The 21,968-nt window shown below is 48.0% G+C and overlaps 1 protein-coding gene across 2 annotated transcripts in view; it reads left to right on the forward strand.

Annotated features, from left to right (window-relative positions):
- Nucleotides 1-1,963: 1,963 nt before the first annotated feature.
- The window catches only part of LOC119972680 (collectin-10-like), an 86,179-nt gene continuing 66,174 nt past the window's right edge, over nt 1,964-21,968 (forward strand). For both annotated transcript variants that reach the window (XM_038809784.1, XM_038809785.1), the window contains exons 1-2: nt 1,964-2,091; nt 20,518-20,669. In XM_038809784.1, the coding sequence (XP_038665712.1) occupies nt 2,000-2,091; nt 20,518-20,669 (244 nt within the window). In that variant the 5' untranslated portion in view covers nt 1,964-1,999. The remainder of the gene's footprint in view (nt 2,092-20,517; nt 20,670-21,968) is intronic.

Genomic DNA, 21,968 nt, shown 5'->3' on the forward strand with positions numbered 1-21,968 from the left:
TAGTGGGGCCATGGAATGCACTGCCTGTGGAAGTAGTTGAGTCGGAAACGTTAGGGACCTTCAAGCGACTATTGGATAGGTACATGGATTATGGTAGAATAATGGAGTGTAGATTAATTTGTTCTTAAGGGCAGCACGGTAGCATTGTGGATAGCACAATTGTTTCACAGCTCCAGGGTCCCAGGTTCGATTCCGGCTTGGGTTACTGTCTGTGTGGAGTCTGCACATCCTCCCCGTGTGCGCTTGGGTTTATTCCGGGTGCTCCGGTTTCTTCCCACAGTCCAAAGATGTGCAGGTTAGGTGGATTGGCCATGATAAATTGCCCTTAGTGTCCAAAATTCCCCTTAGTGTTGGGTGGGGTTACTGGGTTATGGGGATAGGGTGGAGGTGTTGACCTCGGGTAGGGTGCTCTTTCCAAGAGCCGGTGCAGACTCTATGGGCCGAGTGGCCTCCTTCTGTACTGTAAATTCTATGATAATCTATCATTAATCTTGGACAAAGGTTCGGCACAACATCGTGGGCCGAAGGGCCTGTTCTATGCTGTAGTTTTCTATGTTCTATGTTCTATGTTCCATGTGGAAGCATTGGAAAGGGTTCAGAGGAGATTTTCCAGAATGTTGCCTGATATGGAGGGAAGATCTTATGAGGGAAGGTTGAGGGACTTGAGGCTGTTTTTGTTAGAGAGAAGAAGGTTAAGAGGTGACTTAATTGAGGCATACAAGATGACAGAGGATTAGAGAGGGTGGACAGTGAGAGCCTTTTTCCTCAGATGGTGATGGCTAGCACGAGGGGACATGGCTTTAAATTGAGGAGTTCTTTACTCAGAGAGTAGTAAGGGCGTGGAATGCCCTGCCTGCAACAGTAATAGACTCGCCAACACTAAGTGCATTCAAATGGTCATTGGATAAACATATGGATGATAAGGGAATAGTGTAGATGGGCTTTAGGTTGGTTTCACAGGTTGGCGCAATTTCGAGGGCCAAAGGGCCTGTACTGCGCTGTAATCTTCTGTTCTATGTTCTAAAATGGGTACGTATTCAGACAATGGCCCCTTTTTGTGAGTGCCTGATGTCAGAGAACTCTGATTAAAGTAGCAGGAAAGATATGGTAACATTTATTCACCTTAAATTGTTTTTACCACAGATAAACTGGTATATTTCCTGTTGGGCTTCAAACAAAAAAGTCCAAGCTAACCGAGATAATAACCTGGTGTACAGCAAACTAAAGAACATCTTTTGCAAGATAGCCTTCATATTCTGCCCCTCCCCTGCCTCCAGTAAATAACGTTTGACCCCGTTTCCTCCCCTCATGCTCCCTTCCAATCACCACCATCGGTTATGACGGTTAAAAGTGGACTAGCTGTTTCCCAAATGGGAAAAAAAAGAGATTTTGAGCTCCAACTATCTAATATGGCTCTAGTGTACCTTTTCACAGCCTCCTGTGCTTGGTACATTGCTGTAGGCTTGGGAGCAAAATACACAATGGAGGCACGTGTCATAACGAAGAAGCAGAAAAAAAATAGGCAAAGGAGTAACTATTTTTTTTAATATAAATTTAGATTACCCAATTATTTTTTCCAATTAAGGGGCAATTTAGCGTGGCCAATCCTCCTACTCTGCACATTTTTGGGTTGTGGGGGCGAAACCCACGCAGACACGGGGAGAATGTGCAAACTCCACACGGACAGTGACCCAGAGCCGGGATTGAACCTGGGACCTCAGCGCCGTGGGGCGGTTGTGCTAACCACTAGGCCACCGTGCTGCCCTTGGAGTAACTATTTTAAAGAAGATAGAGAGAACTGTGCAAATGGTTTCGTGCAGTGATTTTGATCAAACCGTATGTCTAACGCTTTCACTCGTTTGATGATCGCAAAACATTTTACAGAGTGATTTTGAAAAAAGAAAATTCAATGTAATGGAATCAAACCCTGTAAGCAGAAACACTGGGTGGGCAATGTGATTCACTGACGCAATATTAAAAGCAACTCTGCAATAAACAAATGTCAACAATGAATAAACACTCTGTGAGGGATCTGGATAGGGTATCAGAGGCATGGATAAGATCCTCCATTTTACTCTGTTGTTTGGAGAGGTAAGCAAATCTCTTGTGTTTGGTCAGAAACTTTAGTTTGTGTTTATTGTTGTAACGTAAGGATTAACTTTAGTTTGTAAGAAGAAAGTGCGCATTAAATAAACAGTGGCATGCGGCTCCTCAGTTTTTTGCTTCCATTTAATTTTTCAGAATGATATCTTCCTCAGATGTGTTGTTTAATGAAAAGGATGTTTCTGAAAAGACTGGAGCTGAACCACAACATTTTTCTGTTTTACAAACGATAGCATCTAAAATTGCATTTCTTCAGTTAATGATTCAGTTATTTCCCCTGGGTGTTGTTCCTGGTAATCAGCTCAATAGTTTGATAGCTGTAGAATTATTTGTGAAACTTCCCTTTCATAGAACTGTGAATAATGTAAAAGGAAAGATGGATTAGTAAAGTACGTTTGAAAAGTAGAACCATTGTCATAAACAGCTACATCTGCCACTGGGCCTCAAAGGGAAAGTCCTGGCTAACCGAGAATTTTAATTATAATGAAGCCTTGTGGTCAGCTTACATCAAAACAAAGAGAAAGAATAATGACAAACTAAATGAAGTTAACAGAGATACAACCCACCCACAAAATCAATGAAAATGGATCATTGGTGTTGGTGAATTACTGTCAGGGATGGATTCTTGCCAAACCCAGAGTTTTTATAAATTTAGTTTCAATATAATTTAGATTTTAAAACTGCAATTTCCAGTAACATTGCGGTGTCATGACCTGTCTAATCATTCAACAAAGCAATATTTTATGCTGAGATGTCATCTGATGAATTTTAGGATTGAACAGGTTTAAAGGATGAAAAGAAAATCGAACAAGTAAATTATGTACAAGCAAACACGTAAAGAGAAACGTTCAGCCTGTCAGAATTACGTTATTTGTCTTTTTGGAGGTGTAATTCTTTCTTTATAAAATACAAAGGGAGGAAATGTGTTGTGAATCATTTTTGGGGGATGTATAACGAACAGTGTGCCCTAACAGGAGGCCCAAGTCGCACATGCTGCTTTCAGGTCTCTTTAAAATAATTTTTTCAAGCTGTCAATATGGCTGATTTATTTCCCACTGCCTGTCTCAGCTGCAGCACTTATTAGTCCTGGGAAAGAACAAAGAACAAAGACAATTACAGCACAGGAACAGGCCCTTTGGCCCTCCCAGCCTGCGCCGATCCAGATCCTTTATCTAAACCTGTCGCCTATTTACCAAGGTCTACTTCCCTCTGTTCCCCACCCATTCATATATCTGTCCAGGTGCATCTTAAATTATGCTATCGTACCCGCCTCTACCACCTCCGCTGGCAAAGCATTCCTGGCACCCACCACCCTCTGCGTAAAAAACCTTCCACGCACATCTCCCTTAAACTTTCCCCCTCTCACTTGGAAATCGTGACCCCTTGTAACTGACACCCCCACTCTTGGAAAAAGCTTGTTGCTATCCACCCTGTCCACACCTCTCATAATTTTGTATACCTCAATCAGGTCTCCCCTCAACCTCCGTCTTTCCAACGAAAACAATCCTAATCTACTCAACCTTTCTTCATAGCTAGCACCCTCCATACCAGGCAACATCCTGGTGAACCTCCTCTGCACCCTCTCTAAAGCATCCACATCCTTCTGGTAATGTGACGACCAGAACTGCACGCAGTATTCCAAATGTGGCCTAACCAAAGTTCGATACAACTGTAACATGACCTGCCGTACTCAATACCCCGTCTGATGAAGGCCAGCATGCTGTATGCCTTCTTGACCACTCTATCAACCTGCGTTGCCACCTTCAGGGTACAATGGACCTGAACTCCCAGATCTCTCTGGGCATCAATTTTCCCCAGGACTCTTCCATTGACCATATAGTCTGCTCTTGCGTTAGATCTTCCAAAATGCATCACCTCGTATTTGCCTGGATTGAACTCCATCTGCCATTTCTCTGCCCAACTCTCCAATCTATATTTTGCTGTATTCTCTGACAGTCCGCCTAGCTATCTGCAACTCCACCAATCTTAGTATCATCTGCAAACTTGCTCATCAGACCATTTATACCTTCGTCCAGATCATTTATGTATATCACAAACAACAGTGGTCCGAGCACGGATCCCTGTGGAACACCACTAGTCACCTTTCTCCATTTTGAGACACTCCCTTCCACCACTACTCTCTGTCTCCTGTTGCCCAGCCAGTTCTTTATCCATCTAGCTAGTACACCCTGAACCCCATACGACTTCACTTTTTCTATCAACCTGCCATGGGAAGGGGCTGAACAGCAGGATGGAAGGCCACTTGTGGATCAGCAGCGACCATAGACATGGGAGGAACTTTGTAGCTATCCTTGTTTTTTTACTTATCATTTTGATGATAAATATTTGCTAGGCTGAATCCACTCCAGGAAGTCCAATTTGACAAAGGTTTTTTGTCTTTATTCTTTCTTGGGATGTGGCCATCGCTGACCACATCCCTAAATGCCCTTGAACAGAAGTGGCTTGATTGGCCATTTCGGAAGGCAGTTAAGAATCAACCACATAGGGCAGCACGGTAGCATAGTGGTTAGCACAATTGCTTCACAGCTCCAGGGTTCCAGGTTCGATTCCCGGCTTGGGTCACTGTCTGTGCGGAGTCGGCATGTTCTCCCCTTGTCTGCGTTGGTTTCCTCCGGGTGCTCCGGTTTCCTTCCACAGTCCAATGATGTGTGGGTTAGGTGGATTGGACATGATAAATTGCCCTTTGTGTCCAACATTGGGGTTACTGGGTTATGGGGATAGGGTGGAGGTGTGGGCTTGGGTAGGGTGCTCTTAAAGAGCCAGTGCAGACTTGAAGGGCCAAATGACCTCCTTCTGCGCTGTAAATTCTATGAAATCTATGAAACGTTACTATGGGTACGGAGTCACCTGTAGATCAGACCAGGTAAGGATGGTAGATTTTCTTCTCACATGAGCGGCATGGTGGAACACTGGTTAGCACTGCTGCCTCACAATGCCAGGGACCTGGTTTTGATTCCGGCCTTGGGTGACTGTGCGAAATTTGCATGTTCTCCCTGTGGCTGCGTGGCTTTCCTCCGGGTTGTTTTGGTTTCCTCGCACTGTCCAAAGATGTGGAGGTTAGGCGGAATGGCCATTCTGAATTGCCCCTTAGTGTCCAAGGATGTGCAGGTTAGGTATGGTTGTGGCGATAGGGCAGGGAAGTGGGCCTAGGTAGAATGCTCTATTAGAGGGTTGGTGCACACTCGATGGGCCGAATAGCCTCCTTCTGCACTCTAGGGATTCTATGGTTCTATGAAGGGCATTAGTGATGGGATTTTACAACAATTAATAATCCATTAAATCCATGGAACTAAAGGATTCCGACAGTGCAGAAGGACGCCATTTGGCAAATTAAGTTGCCACTGACCCTGCGAAAGAGCAACCTACCTAGGCCCACTCCCCCCACCCTATCAATGTAACCCCATAACTCCACCTAACTTGCACATATATGGACACCAAATTAGGGTTACCAAGGGACAATGTAGCATGGCCAATCCACCGAACTTGCACATCTTTGGACTGTGTGAAGAAACCAGAGCACCTGGAGGAAACCCACGTAGATGTGGGGTGAATGACTAATGAAGTTCTGATTACTTCATCATTACTGAGACTAGCTCTCAATTCCAGATTTTATGAATTAAAAGCAAATTCCATCGCTTACCAAGGGGTATGCCAAGGTTTCCTTGGCATTATCCTGGGAATCTGGAATGCTAGTTCAGGGACATTAACACAATGCTCCTACTCCTCCACAGGTTTGGGGTTTTTTGTTGATATGAAAGGTCACCAATGCTTGATTTAGGTAGCTGGCAGTAAAGCCTGTAAAACCATCTGGACTGGACGCATTTCAGAAATCCGAGTATGGAAACATTTCAGGAGATCTTTGTGCACACGCCTGCTTTCCACCTACCAAACACTTAAAGTAAAGTCTCATTTTTAATCCATATGACCTTAATTATCCTTGGTGAATGTTAGCTGTCTCTTGTTCAGTTTTGCTTCAAAGGTTTTGGGGGTAGACAGAAAGTGAATTTGAGGCCACAATCAGATCAACCATGATCTTATTGAATGACACAACAGATTTGAAGGACCTAATGGCCGACTCCTGCTCCTAATTTGTTTGTTCGTATGTAAATGATTGGCCAGGAAGCTCTCTGTGTGGCATAATAGGGGGAATTCAACCAAAATATTTCTAAGGGTGCAATTCAGATGCCTCGTTGTGCTCGAGCGAGAGCGCGACGAGGCCAATAAATAGTGGGAGAGGCCAAAACTGAGACCCACGCCGGGCACCAAACCATTTGTGATGCAACTGGCCAGCTCCCGTAGGCGAGGTTCCGATCCCGCCATAGTCGCCTCCCCAGCAAGTGGTCACGTGGCACCAATTTGTACTCCTGGTGGATGAGCTGATGCGGGGACCTGAGGAGGTGAGTAGCCATCTTCGTTCACAGGCAAAGAGACGGGGGGCTCTGGGCTAGCTGTCCCTGTGCTTGGAAGGGGGTGGGGGGGGCAAACGGGGGCAACCTGGGGAGTCCAGGCCCAGGTGGTGTGGTCCGCCATGGGTCGTGGGGTGTCAGAGCTGAGGTAGCGGGTTTCTGCTGGGGTGGAAACCCCTGGACCGTGTGTACCCAATCCAGAGAGAACACTAGTCCCTTCCTGTTTGGCCCACCGACAACCCTTAAATCCCACAGACTGCTGAGGTCTATTGCTGATAGGATATTGGCAATCGTAGTTAAGTGAGCACTTCACACATCCCAAGTGGATTTCCGTGGGTAGGCGTGCAAGTTAGCATGTGGGAGTTATTGCCTAGCATCCGAATTAGACCATGGTGCCGGGACACAGTGCCTGAACATTGCAGGAAGCAACCCCAATGATGCAGGAGCCAACATCCCAACACGCAGCGGCTGGGCCTCAGGCCCGGGACTTGTCCATGGCCGGGGTGGTGGATGATTGCAACGGAGTAAGGACCAGCACCCTTGCTGACTTGGCATCACATGGAGGAGGAGGACACCGCTCCCGGTGACCTTCAAGGTCACTGCAGCCCTGAACTTCTACACCTCAGGATCATTCCAGGGCTCGAGCAGGGACCTGTGTGGCATCTCTCAGGCCACAACCCACAGGTGCATCTGACAGGTCACGGATAGCCTATTTGCCTGAGCTGAAAATTATATAAACTTTGACACGGACCAAGCCCCACATGATGCCTGGGCACCAGGATTATCTACCATCGCCGGGATGTTCCAGGTCCAGGGGCTGATAGACTGCTCGCACGTCATCTTGCGCTCACCAGGCCAGCTGGGAGTGCGCTACAGTAACAGGAAGGGCTTCCACTCCCTGAACATACAGCTTGTTTGTGACCAACACATAATGAGCATGCACGTGCGTGCATGATTCCCAGGGAGTGTCCATGATAGCTACATCCTGGGGCAGTCATCATCCACAACCACTTCGAGGGCCACCCCAGGAAGGCTGGTTGACTCTTGGGGATAAGCGATGCCTGCTTAGAACTTGGCTAATGACGCCAGTATGGAGTGACCGATGTGGAGATAGGGGGACAACGAGACCCATACGGCCACCCAGCCTGTCATTGAGCTGTGCATCAACAAAGAACAAAGAAAAGTACAGCACCGGAACAGGCCCTTCGGCTGTCCAAGCCTGCACCGATCATGCTGCCCATCTAAACTAAAATCTACTACACTTCCAGGGTCCATTTCCCTGTCCTCCCATCCTATTCATGTGTTTGTCAAGATGCCCCTTAAATGTCACTATCGTCCCTGCTTCCACCACCTCCTCCGGCAGCGAGTTCCAGGCACCCACTACCCTCTGTGTGAAAAGCGTGCCTCGTACATCTCCTCTAAATCTTGCCCCCCGCACCTTAAACCTATGCCCCCTTGTAACTGACCCCTCTACCCTGGTAAAAAGTTTCTGACTATCCACTCTGTCTATGCCCCATATAATTTTGTGGACCTCTATCAGGTCACCCCTCAACCTCCGTCGTTCCAGTGAGACCAAACCAAGTTTATTCAACCTCTCCTCATTGATAATGCCCTCCATACCACGCAACAGCCTGGTAAATCTCTTCTGCACCCTCTCCAAAGCCTCCACATCCTTCTGGTAGTGTGGCGACCAGAATTTAACACTATACTCCAAGTGTGGCCTAACTAAGATTCTATACAGCTGCAACAAGACTTGCCAATTTTTATACTCAATGCCCCAGCCAATGAAGGCAAGCATGCTGTATGCCTTCTTGACTACCTTCTCCACCCGTGTTTCTCCTTTCAGTGACCTGTACACCTAGATCTCTCTGACTGTCAATGCTCTTGAGGGTTCTACCATTCACTGTTTATTCACTACCTGTATTAGACCTTCGAAAATGTATTACCTCACATTTATCCAGATTAAACTCCATCTGCCATCTCTCCGCCCAAGTCTCCAGTCTGCTCAACATGCAGGTCCAATGCCTCAATCACTCTGGTGTTGCCCTGCAGTACACCAGAGGGTTGCACACTTTGTGGTCTGCTGTATTCTCCACCACCTGACACAGCAGCAAGGCAATGTTCTGGAGGTGAAGGAGGAGCAACAAGTGGATACTTCTGAGGAGGAAGACAAGGACGACGAGGGGGCTGCTGAACGAGTAGGAACTGGCAGACGATGCTGGGGAGGAACTGGAGGACCAGCAGGAGGCTGGAGAACAGGTGGCAGCAGAGAGAATCTATCAAACCCAGAGTGCCAGGGAGGCCCTTATCATTGCCAGTTTCACATGGCATTTGGCCTAATCCATCATCGCTATCCTGACCCCCCCTCTGCATTTTCCACCCTCCCACGGTCTGTGTTACGTCAATTATTATAGATGGTTAGAAAGAAATCTACACAAAGTCTTCTACCATGTCAAAGGCAGTTAAGTGGTCTCACTTCCTGTTAGTCTCTGCAGAAAGCACTTAACAGCCTTTGATGTGGTCCAAAAGCTCTAATTTTTGCTAGATGTTTCTAAACATTGTGGTTAGTTGCACAGCAGTCATAGAATCATAGAATCTACAGTGCAGTTGGACCGTCAGTCTATCGAGTCTGTACCGGCCCTTGCAAAGAGCACCAAACTTAAGCCCACAAATCCATCCCAATTCCATAACCCAGTAACCGCACCTAACCTTTTTGGACACTAACAGCAATTTAGCATGGTCAATCCACTTAACCTGCGCATCTTTGGACTGTGGGAGGAAACCAGAGCACCCGGAGGAATCCCACGCAGACACAGGGAGAAAATGCAGACTCCGCACAGGCAGTGATCCAAGGTGGGAATCGAACCTGGGACCCTGGAGTTGTGAAGCAACATTGCTAACCACTGTGTTACCGTGCCGCCAAAGTATTGAGGGAAAGAAGATTAAACAATCCATACAGCTGGCTCTATGCAATCACCATCTAGTAAAATCAAGTTCCCATTGATGTGAATTATGCCTTGCAGAACAAAGTTCTGAGGGGGTTCAACCCAACTGATGTAGTTTTCCCTTTCTAGGAATTTACAGGTGCTGCTTCCTCTGCTTGAGCCAACAGGTAGAGGGCACAGGTGAGTTTTAAAGCAGTGATTCTTTTTTCACTGTCTCTGTCTGGATTGTTCTCCAGCTCCCAGGCAGAGGTTTCTGTCATGGTGCGGTTTCCAGGCAGGAATCTCTCTTATGGAGTGGGGGTAAGGGGGGTGTTTCTGCTTGCGGGGTTCTCTTATTGGTGGGGGTCTCTGGTGGGAGTCTCCGGTGGGTGGTTGGGTCACTCTTGTACTGTGGGGAGCAGGGGGGGGGGGGGGGGGGCGGAATTGCTTTGCAGGCGATAGGCGCCCCAGCTGCCAGACCTCACCATCAGGCTGCCTGCTCAAAATGGCAACCCAAAAGCAGGATTCACGAGGGAATCCCTCGCAAGTTCTGCCTTGCATGACTTTGCATGGCAAGGGATTGGATTCTCATTCCCAGTGTGAGTGCAAATGAGGAGGCGATTCCTCGCCAGCAGGAGAATCTCCCAAACAGAGAATTCAGATCAAATACAGGTTCAGCAGTCTATTGCCATTCATCACTATGGTTGCAACATTAGTTCTCATGTTCAGGGATAAAAGGAACTCTTGCCTTAAGGCAAATTTTTAATTTCCTATCTATCAATAGAAAGAAATAAAACAAGGAGGGCAAACTTCCATCAGGAATCAGGAAGAAAAGTTAAAAGATTGCTAACAGTCAACTTAGAATGGAACCTAAAATAAGGAAAGTACCTATCAGAACAAATAAAAATCAGGATGAAAATGATCTGACAGTCACTATTGTTTGGTCATTGCCATACAGGGTGCAACTCTCCCCACATTTGGCCTGGTGCACCTCCCACTATTCCTGGAGAACGGTGAGCGAGCCCTGAAACACGGTCAGGGACGGGAGCATGATGCTCCTGGCCCGCAGCACCTGACATGAGGGCCTGAACCAGCTGAACATACTTAAATGAGCATTTAAATAGACAGCACAATGGTTAGCTCTGTTGCTTCACAGCACCAAAGTCCCTGGTTTGATTCCCAGCTTGGGTCACTGTCTGTGCAGAGTCTGCAGGTTCTCCTCGCATTTGCGTGGGTTTCCTCCGGGTGCTCCGGCTTCCTCCCACATGTCCCGAAAGACGTGCTGCTAGGTAATTTGGACATTCGGAATTCTCCCTCTGTGTACCCGAACAGGTGCTGGAATGTGACGACTCGGGGCTTTACACAGTAACTTCATTGCAGTGTTGATGCAAGCCTACTTGTGACAATAAAGATTATTATTATTATTCTCAGACTATTCATAGCTGGAGCCTTCTGAATCCTGGGATTCTCCGTCCCTGCCGGCGCAGCGTGAGGCCGAGGCCGATGGGAATCACTCCATAAATGGAGACCAAATGTGCTGGCCATGTCAGAGAGTGCCGAGGTCTTTGGAGCTCTCAGGTTGCTGGGCCAAGGCCTGGCACTTCCAGATTGACACTGCCTGGGTGCTAAGGGGTCAGGTTGCAAGGAGGCAATCGCAAGGCTGCCAAGGGGCACTGCCAAGGCATGACCCTGAGTGCGGGCATGACCATGAAAGGGGGAAGAATTAGGGTATTGGGGGTGCATAAAAGAGGGGCTTGAGAGGGGAATTCTTAAATGGGGAGGGGCCTTACGGCAACCCCATTGCGGGCACTGATAACTTTGGGTGGGGAGATACAGGTAGCAGCGATGGTGGGCGCTGATGCTTGTGAGTGGGGAAGAGGGGACTCTGCTGGTCAATAGGGGGTACTGTAGGATTATCTGGAGGCTGGTCCATCCTTTAAAAAGATCGCTCCAATCTCCTAGGAGCCGGCCTGGTCAGCATCTTTAGGTCCTGAGGCGGCGTGTGATGGTTACAATGGGAAATCCCATTGGTGTATATTCGCTTGTGCTGCTGGTGTAGGTCGTTGATCTTCTTACGGCACTGGAGGCCAGTCCTCCTGGTCACACTCCCCAGGCTGACGGCTGCCGCTATCTAAAACCAGGCAGCACTAAGCACCTTGTGGCAGACTCTTCGGGCCATTCAGTGGAACTGGGCCTCCAGGGCATCCAGCAGCCTCCCAAAGGTAGCATCCCATAAGCCAGTTATGGACAGCATGATAGCACAAGTGATTAGCACTGTGACTTCACAGCGCCAGGGTCCCAGGTTCGATTTCCTGTTGGGTCACTGTCTGTGCGGAGTCTGCACATTCTCCTCGTGTCTGCATGGGTTTCCTCCGGGTGCTCCAGTTTCCACCCACAGTCCAAAGACGTGCAGGTTATGTGGATTGGCCATGCTAAATTGCCCTTAGTGACCCAAAAGGTTAGGAGGGGTGATTGGATTACGGGGATAGGGTGGAAATGAGGGCTTAAGGGGTCGGTGCAGACTCGATGGGCCGAATGGCCTCCTTCTGCACTGTATGTTCTATGTTCTATCCCCGAATGTTGGGGCTAGCCTCCCTGGCGCCATTATTACGAGCTGGCTGGTGTTGGCTGAGCAAGTCCAGCTGAAGTGCTGCTCAACCTTCTTAGCGGGGGGTTGATGAGCATGGTCCAGGCGAATCAACTGGCGAGCCTTCATTTGTGGCAAGAAGTCCGTGAGGCCTCATGAGTAGACCAATTCACGTTGAATAGCGTTACCGGCCTCGCTGGGCTGAGTGCAGGGACGCTCGTGGCAATTCCTGCTCGCTACCACACTCAAAACTTTTTCCGGAGAATCGCGTCCTTAGAATTTTATTCAGCGCTGGGGAGCTGAACTCAGAGATCAGGATGCCATTTTGAAAGGGTGCCCCGATCCTAAGTGTGGGTCCCCCACACACCCGCACCCATGGGAAATAGCACCTTCCACACACACATGGGCACTGCCTCACACCCTCCAAGTGAAGGCACAACGCTATGGGGTTCTTGGGGGTTCTCCCTCTTCAGGCCCCCCCAAGCCTCCTTACAGCAGCCCCTAGCTCTGTGATCCCCACCAGTCACCCACTTCCAATATTCCCGAGGTCCCTACTTACCTGCCCTGCACTCCCCTACCCTACAAACTCTCCCACCCTCATTTCACGGGCATGACCCCCTTGCCCCCTGGCCCTTAGCAGTGCCACGCTGGCACCTGGGCACCCTTGCACTGCCACCCTGGCACCCAGGCAATGCTTGTGCTGGCCTAGCAGTGGCATCCCGGTGGAGGATCAGGAAGCCACCCTGCACTTACCCTGACCACCCTGGGGTCTCCAATGTTCCAGGAGACCCCCTGGGTATCGTTCCACCTGGTCCACGTTTGTGTGGACCAGCACTGTTCGGCGCCCAGCTGCAGCATCCCTGGGGAGGCCAGAGAATTGACGGAGGGCGGTGGATCCCAGGCAGGTAGGTCGTAACCGACCTACTTCCGTGTGTGCCGTGTGGGCCCCTTTGGGCGGAGGTCCGGCTCCGACGTCTTAGGGGACTTTGGTGAATCCCGCGAGGCACGGAGACTGTCGGAAGGTCGGTTGGAGGCCTCTCCCGGGATTCACCAGCTGTGTTGTGCTCCCACTTCAGTGCAAAGTGGCAAGAGAATCATGCCCTAATTGTGGGCTAAACCGGTGAGAAACTCCCCAGGGTCCCTCCGCCCTGCCCCCGCAAGATCGCCACGGGCGAGATGAGGACAATGGAAAAGTCCATTGACCTCGGGCTGGATTCTCCGATTGCAGAGCAGGCGCAGCCAGGGAATGCTACCATAAGTGTCATTGAATAGTGGTGGGGAACCCACCAGCAGAAACGCACAGAAAAACCTGCCACAAAAGAACTTAGAAATCCTTCTAGAAAATCTTGCCCTTAGAATTTTTCCGGCAATGGGTGGCACAGGAGTGCAGTGGTTAGCACTGCTGCCTCACAGTGCTGAGAACCTGGGTTCGATTCCGGCCCCAGGTCACTGTCCATGTGGAGTTTGCACATTCTCCCCGTGTCTGTGTGGGTCTCACCCCCACAACCCAAAGATGTGCAGAGTAGGTGGAATGGCCATGCTAAATTGCCCTTTAATTGGAAAAAAAGAATTGGGTAGTCTAAATTTACATAAAATAAAGGCATTTTTTCAGCAATGGGGAGCTAAACTCACCAGTGAGACCGGTTCCTCAGAGATCAGACTGAATTGGTGCCCCGATCTCTAAGCCCCCCACCCAAGGACAATATTACTTCCTGAACACATGTGCATTACCCCATACACCTCTGAGTGAGGACACCCCACTATGGAGTCGATGAGGGCCCCCCTTTTCCAGGCCTATCTACCCCCCTTTCAGGCCCTGCCTTTCAGGACCCCCACTCTTCACCCCCCCTAACATTTATGAGGCCCCTTCATACCCACCCTTAACATCACCGTCATCCCCCCTTTCATGGACTTGGCCCCCTCAGGCTCTGGCCCTTGGCACCATGCCACCTGTCCATCCCATGATTTGATGGCCAAGGAAGGTGCATTCATGCAGTCAAACAGGTCGAGTGTATCAACCTGCAAATCCTTCCAAACATGCCAGTAGCTGACAATAAGAGCAGGAGAGAATCCTGGTCAGCCATTGTTGATGTGGAGTGGCGCCCCTCAAGCTATAAGGCTCTGGCGACAGATTAGCAACCTGTCCTAGGAATTACAGCTTTGGCGACAGACAAAAATCTGCCTTAGTGCCCCACTAGGTGCGGGAAAAGAACTGGAATTCTACAATGTAACATCTTTAGATACATTATCATCGGTGGATGTCAGGAAGGCTCAGGGTGTTCTAAATATCCAGTGTTCTGAAGGGTATAAATGTGGAAATGGTACTGTACTACGTTAATTCCCTTTTGCATGTGCCTGTCCAATTGTGGTAATCAGGAGAAGGCGAGCAGACACTGGCGAAATCAAATTCAGCTTTTACTAGTTCTCATTCGCATTGAATACAATGCTTTAATAGTCCCATTAATAGGAGTTATCTATCCTCCCTTTTTTGCACCCCTGTCTTCAATATAACTGCCCTGAATTTCTTTCCTCTTTGGACTTCATCACACCAACAATTACTGTGTGCACGTTAATTGCCACCACCAAATCATTTAGCTGTATACATTACATCTATAAATGTACTTTGCAAAAATATTATAAATTATACACTGGTTTATTTCAACTTATTTTCATCTTTGCAATCTCCTAATTTCCAATTTTGTTCCAATTTTTAATTGCTAACATTCAGCACGGTAGCACAAGTGGATGGCACTGTGGCTTCACAGCGCCGGAGTCCCAGGTTCAATTTCCCACTTGGGTCACTGTCTGTGCGGAGTCTGCACGTTCTCCCCGTGTCTGCGTGGGTTTCTTCCGGGCGCTCCGGTTTCCTCCCACAGACGTGCAGGTTAGGTGGATTGGCCATGATAAATTGCACTTAGTGTCCAAAATGGTTAGATGGGGTTATTGGGTTACGGGGATGGGGTGGAAGTGAGGGTTTAAGTGAGTCGGTGCAGACTCGATGGGCCGAATGGCCTCCTTCTGCACTGTATGTTCTATGTTACTGTAACTCCTCAATGCATTATAATGATATATTGTCTATTATACCATCTGATCCTTCTGTTCCAATCGAACAGCTTCCTGTAAGTAACGTCACAGAAGATATATTGGGCTGGATTCTCCATCGGCGGAATCCTCCATTTTGCCGGCAGTGCGCCCATGCCCATGGATTTACAACGGCGTGGGGCTGCCCACAATAGGAAACCCCATTGGGCAGCTGGTGGGACTGAGAATCCTGCTGCCAGCGGGGACGCACAGCACCGGAAAACGGGCGCGGCGGGACAGAGAATCCCGTCCATTATAGATAAATCAAACATTGAACATTGCCCCAACATAAATTATGTATTTTTGTCCTAGAGTATAACATTATATATTGCAATTTTCTATATGCTGTAATATAAAAATTGGCTTAGGAGAGCTAGGAGGGAGCATGAGAAGTCCTTGGCGGGTCGGATCAAGGAAAACCCCAAGGCTTTTTACTCTTATGTGAGAAATAAAAGAATGACCAGGGTGAGGTTAGGGCCGGTCAAGGACAGTAGTGGAAACTTGTGCATGGTGTCAGGGGCTCGTTGGTCTAGGGGTATGATTCACGCTTTGGGTGTCTCGCTGTCGGAATTTGCGAGAGGTCCCGGGTTCAAATCCCGGGCGAGCCCTTCGATGAGGTTTTCCATTGGTCAAGCAACATGATTTCAGGGGCAGCACGGTAGCATGGTGGTTAGCATCAATGCTTCACAGCTCCAGGGTCCCAGGTTCGATTCCCGGCTGGGTCACTGTCTGTGCGGAGTCTGCACGTCCTCCCCGTGTGTGCGTGGGTTTTCTCCGGGTGCTCCGGTTTCCTCCCACAGTCCAAAGATGTGCGGGTTAGGTGGACTGGCCAGGCTAAATTGCCCTTAATGTCCTAAAAAATAAGGTTAATGGGGGTTGTTGGGTTACTGGTATAGGGTGGATACGTGGGCTTGAGTAGGGTGATCATTGCTCGGCACAACATCGAGGGCCGAAGGGCCTGTTCTGTGCTGTACTGTTCTAATTCTAAAAAAGAAATAGGAGAGGCGTTGAATGAATACTTTTCTTCAGTGTTCACCAAGGAGAGGAGCCATGTTTTTGAGGATGAGAGTGTGATACAGGCAGGTAGGCTGGAGGAGGCCTGAGGAAGGATGTATTAGCAATTTTAAAAAACCTGAGGGTCGACAAGTCCCCTGGGCCAAATGGGATATCCAAGGATGGAATCCAAGGATTCTTTGGGAGGCAAGGGATGAGATTGCAGTGCCTTTGGCTTTGATCTTTGGGTCCTCACTGTCTATGGGAATAGTGCCAGAGGACTGGAGAGTGGCAAATGTTGTTCCTCTGTTCAAGAAAAGGAATAGGAATGACCCTGGTAATTATAGGTCAGTTAGTCTCACTTCGGTGGTCGGTATGTTAATGGAAAGGTCCTGAAGGATAGGATTTATGACCATTTGGAAAGATGCAGCTTAATCCGGGATAGTAAACACGGATTTGTGAAGGGTAAGTCTTGCCTCACAAATTTGATTGAATTCTTTGAGGAGGTAACTAAGTGTGTAGATGAAGGTTGAGCAGTTGATGTCATATACATGGATTTCAGTAAGGCATTTGATAAGGTTCCCCATGGTCGGTTCATGAAGAAAATAAGGAGGTGCGGGATAGAGGGAAATCTGGCCAAATGGATGAATAACTGGCTTTCACATCGAAGACAGAGGGTGGTGATGGATGGAAAATTTTCAGACTGGAGACCAGTGACCAGCGGTGTACCACAGGGATCAGTGCTGGGTCCTCTGCTATTTGTGATTTTTATCAATGGCTTGGAGGAGGGGGCTGAAGGGTGGGTCGGTAAATTTGTGGATGACACTAAGATTGGTGAAGTAGTGGATGAGGTGGAGGGTTGTTGTAGGCTGCAAAGAGACATTGATAGGATGCAGAGCAGGGCCAAAAAATGGCAGATGGAGTTTAACCCTAATAAATGCGAGGTGATTCATTTTGGTAGGAAAAATTTGAATGCGGATTACAGGGTCAATGGCAGGGTTCTGAGGAATGTGGAGGAACAGAGAGAGATCTTGGGGTTCATGTCCACAGATCTCTGAAGGTTGCCACTCAAGTGGATAGAGCTGTGAAGAAGGCCTATAGTGTGTTAGCGTTCATTAACTTGGGGCGTGAATTTAAGACCTGTGGTGTTATGCTGCAACTGTACATGACCCTGGTGAGACTACATTTGGAGTATTGTGTGCAGTTCTGGTCACCTCACTATAGGAAGGATGTGGAAGCATTGGAAAGGCTGCAAAGGAGATTTAACAGGATGCTGCCTGGTTTGCAGGATAGGTCTTATGAGGAAATGTTGAGGGAGCTAGGGCTTTTCTCTTTGGAGCGGAGGAGGATGAGAGGCGACTTAATAGAGGTTTATAAGATGATGAGGGGGATAGATAGAGTGGATGTTCAGAGACTATTCCCTCAGGTGGATGTAACTGTTACAAGGGGGCTATAAGGTTCGGGGTGGGAGATATAGAACATTACAGTGCTGTACATGCCCTTCGGCCCTTGATGTTGCGCCGACCTGTGAAACCCCTCTCAAGCCCATCTACACTATTCCCTTATCGTCCATATGCCTACCAATGACCGTTTGAATGCGTTTAGTGTTGGCGAGTCCACTACTGTTGCAGGCAGGGCATTCCACGCCCTTTTTACTCTCTGAGCAAAGAATCTACCTCTGACATCTGTCCTATATCTATCTCCCCTCAATTTAAAGCTATGTCCCCTTGTGCTGGACATCACCATCCGAGGAAAACGGCTCTCAATGTCCATCCTATCTAATCCTCTGATCATCTTGTATGCCTCAATTAAGTCACCTCGTAGCCTTCTTTTCTCTAACGAAAACAGTCTCAAGTCCTTCAGCCTTTCCTCGTAAGATCTTCCCTCCATACCAGGCAACATCCTTGTAAATCTCCTCTGTGCCCTTTCCAATGCTTCCACATCCTTCCTATAATGCGGCAACCAGAACTGCACTCAATACTCCAAATGCGGCCGCATCAGAGTTTTGTACAACTGCAACATGACCTCATGGCTCCGAAACTCAATTCCTCTACCAATAAAAGCTAACACACAGTACGCCTTCTTAACAATCCTCTCAACCTGGGTGGCAACTTTCAGGGATCCATGGACATGGACACCGAGATCTCTCTGCTCGTCCACACTACCAAGAATCTTACCATTAGCCCATACTCTGCCTTTCTGTTATTCCTTCCAAAATGAATCACCTCACACTTTTCTGCATTAAACTCTATTTGCCACCTGTCAGCCCAGCTCTGCAGCTTATCTATGTCCCTCTGTAACTTGTAACATCCTTCTGCACTGTCCACAACTCCACCGACTTTAGTGTCATCTGCAAATTTACTCACCCATCCTTCTACGCCCTCCTCCAGGTCATTTATAAAAATGACAAACAGCAGCGGCCCAAAACAGAGCCTTGTGGCACACCACTAGTAACTGGACACCAGTCTGAACATTTCCCATCAACCACCACCCTTTGTCTTCTATCAGCTAGCCAATTTCTGATCCAAACTGCTAAATCACCCTGAATCCCATGCCTCTGTATTTTCTGCAATAGCCTACCGTGGGGAACCTTATCAAACGCTTTACTGAAATCCATATACACCACATCAACTGCTTTACCCTCATCCACCTGTTTGGTCACCTTCTCGAAGAACTCAATAAGGTTTGTGAGGCACGACCTACCCTTCACAAAACCATGTTGACTATCCCTAATCAAATTATTCCTTTCCAGATGATTAAAAATCCTATCTCTTATAAACCTTTCCAAAACTTTTTCCACAACAGAAGTAAGGCTCACTAGTCTATTGTTACCGGGGTTATCTCTACTCCCCTTCTTGAAGACAAAGATGACTTAAAGATCAAAGCCAAAGGCTCAGCAATCTCCTCCCTAGCTTCCCAGAGAATCCTAGGATAAATCCCATCCGGCCCAGGGGACTTATCTATTTTCACACTTTCCAGTATTGCTAACACCTCCTCCTTATGAACCTCAAGCACTTCTAGTCTAGTAGCCTGTATCTCAATATTCTCCTCGACAACACTGTCTTTTTCCTGTGTGAACACAGACGAAAAATACTCATTTAGCACCTCTCCTGGCCTCACGGTAGCATGGTGGTTAGCATCAATGCTTCACAGCTCCAGGGTCCCAGGTTCGATTCCCGGCTGGGTCACTGTCTGTGTGGAGTCTGCACGTCCTCCCCGTGTGCGCGTGGGTTTCCTCCGGGTGCTCCGGTTTCCTCCCACAGTCCAAAGATTTGCGGGTTAGGTGGATTGGCCATGCTAAATTGCCCGTAGTGTAAGGTTAATGGGGGGATTGTTGGGTTACGGGTTACGTGGGTTTAAGTGGGGTGATCATTGTTCGGCACAACATCGAGGGCCGAAGGGCCTGTTCTGTGCTGTACTGTTCTATGTTCTATGTTCTATGTTCCTATCTCCTCGGACTCCACGCACAACTTCCCACTACTGTCCTTGACTGGCCCTACTCTTACCCTAGTCATTCTTTTATTCCTGACATATCTATAGAAAGCTTTAGGGTTATCCTTGATCCTACTTGCCAAAGACTTCTCATGTCCTCTCCTGGCTCTTCTTAGCTCTCTCTTTAGAGCCTTCCTAGCTAACTTGTATCTCTCAAGCGCCCTAACTGAACCATCACGTCTTGTCTTTACATAAGCCTCCTATAGGAGGGATATCCAAGGTAGGTTCTTTACTCAGAGAGTGGTTAGGGCGTGGAATGGACTGCCTGCTGTGATAGTGGAGTCAGACACTTTAGGAACTTTCAAGCGGTTATTGGATAGGCACATGGAGCACACCAGAATGACAGGGAGTGGGATAGCTTGATCTTGGTTTTGGACAAAGCTCGGCACCACATTGAGGGCCGAAGGGCCTGTTCTGTGCTGTACTGTTCTATGTTCTATATGTTCTATGTTCTATAACCTTGGATTTCTAATTGGAAAACATTTTGGAAGTCATATGGACTTGAAACATTAAATTTGTTTTTCTATCCACAGATGCTGCAGAACTGCTGCGTTTATCCAGCATTTTCTGTTTTTATTTCCGATTTCCTGCATCTGCAGTATTTTGCTTTTATATCTGGAGGTGTTGTGTCAAGTCAACTTAACATAAATAAATGCATTTGAAAAGTATGGCTGTTAGGTGTGAAAAGAGTAGATATTGATTTTGAGTGATCGTGCAAAACAGATAATGGCAGATTGGCAGTTAATGTCTCCTGATTCCGATCGATTTCTGTGAAAATACAAACCAGGAATGATATACGATGAGTTGGAAATGTTTGTTATCCATTTTACGCTCTCATTCAAGGGTAAAACCACCCAGATGCAGTCATAATTAAACATTCTAGGTACAATTACATTTCATGTTTTTGCAGGTTGAACAAATCTAGAGGAATGGAGGTGGAGCGGATGAAGAAATTTTTGTTGTTGCTCATAGTTCTACAAGTACAGACTCTGTCCTTCAGTGCAACCCATCGTCCTGCCTCAGACATCTGTGCAACTCATATAATCTTGCCAGGTCCAAAAGGTACTGCAGATATATTTCAGACAAACAATATTTAATCAAAACATTACTTGTTGTTATAGTAATGCATTTATTGACTTGACATCTCTGTGGTTATTAAGTCATTGCAATCCCACTCCACTATCACGCTATGAACTCCCCAACCTTCTGCCTCAAGATGTAACTCCTCACCCTTTTATTCAGCTTTAATTCACGTTATGAGGGCATCTGAAGAGAGATATGTTAAAAATAAAAATGAGAATAATTGGTAGAATCCTGGAATGGTTACAGCACAGTAGGAGGTAATTTGGCCTGTTGTGTCCATGCTAGATCTCAGCAATAGTAATTTAGCCAGTCTCACTCTCCTGCCCTTTTTCCTGGAGTCCTGAAATTTTTGCGAGTTCCCCACTGCTGTTCAATGACACTTAGTCACTGGGCGGGAATCTCCGGCTGTGTTTTCCCGGCGACCGGAAAATCCTGCCCGAGATCAATGGAGTTTTCCATTATAGAACATAAAACAGTACAGCACAGTACAGGCCCTTCAGCCCACGATGTTGTGCCGACCCTTTATCCTAATCTAATATCAACCTAACCTACACCCCTTCAATTTACTGCTGTCCCATGTGCCTGTCTAAGAGTCGCTTAAATATCCCTAATAACTCTGACTCCACCACCTCTGCCGGCAGTGCATTCCACGCACCCACCACTCTCTGTGTAAAGAACCGACCTCTGACATCTCCCCTATACCTTCCTCCAATCACCTTAAAATTATGTCCCCCTCATTACAGCCATTTCCACCCTGGGGAAAAGTCTCTGGCTATCCACTCTGTCCTTGCCTCTCATCACCTTGTACTCGTCTATCAAGTCACCTCTCATCCTTCTATGCTCCAGTGAGAAAAGCCCCAGCTCCCTGAACCTTTCTTCATAAGACATGCCCTCCAGTCCAGGCAGCATCCTGGTAAATCACCTCTCCACCCTCTCCAAAGGATCCACATCCTGTAATGAGGCGACCAGAACTGGACACAATGGGCGGGATTCTCCCCTACCTGGCGGGGCGGGGGGTCCCGGCGGAATGGAGTGGCGTGAACCACTCCAGCTTTGAGCTGCCCAAAAGGTGCGGAATCCTCCGCACCTTTAGAGGCCAGGCCCTTACATTTAGGGGCTCGGCCCGCACCGGAGTGGTTGGCGCGCCACCGGCTGGCGGGAAAGGCCTTTGGCACCACGCCAGCCGGCCGACAGAAGACTGCGCATGCGCGGGAGCGTCAGCAGCTGCTGACATCATCCCCGCCATGCGCGGGGGGGGGCTACGTCCGCGTCGGCCAT

Source organism: Scyliorhinus canicula, chromosome 10, assembly GCF_902713615.1.
Source record: "Scyliorhinus canicula chromosome 10, sScyCan1.1, whole genome shotgun sequence".
Taxonomy (NCBI): domain Eukaryota; kingdom Metazoa; phylum Chordata; class Chondrichthyes; order Carcharhiniformes; family Scyliorhinidae; genus Scyliorhinus; species Scyliorhinus canicula.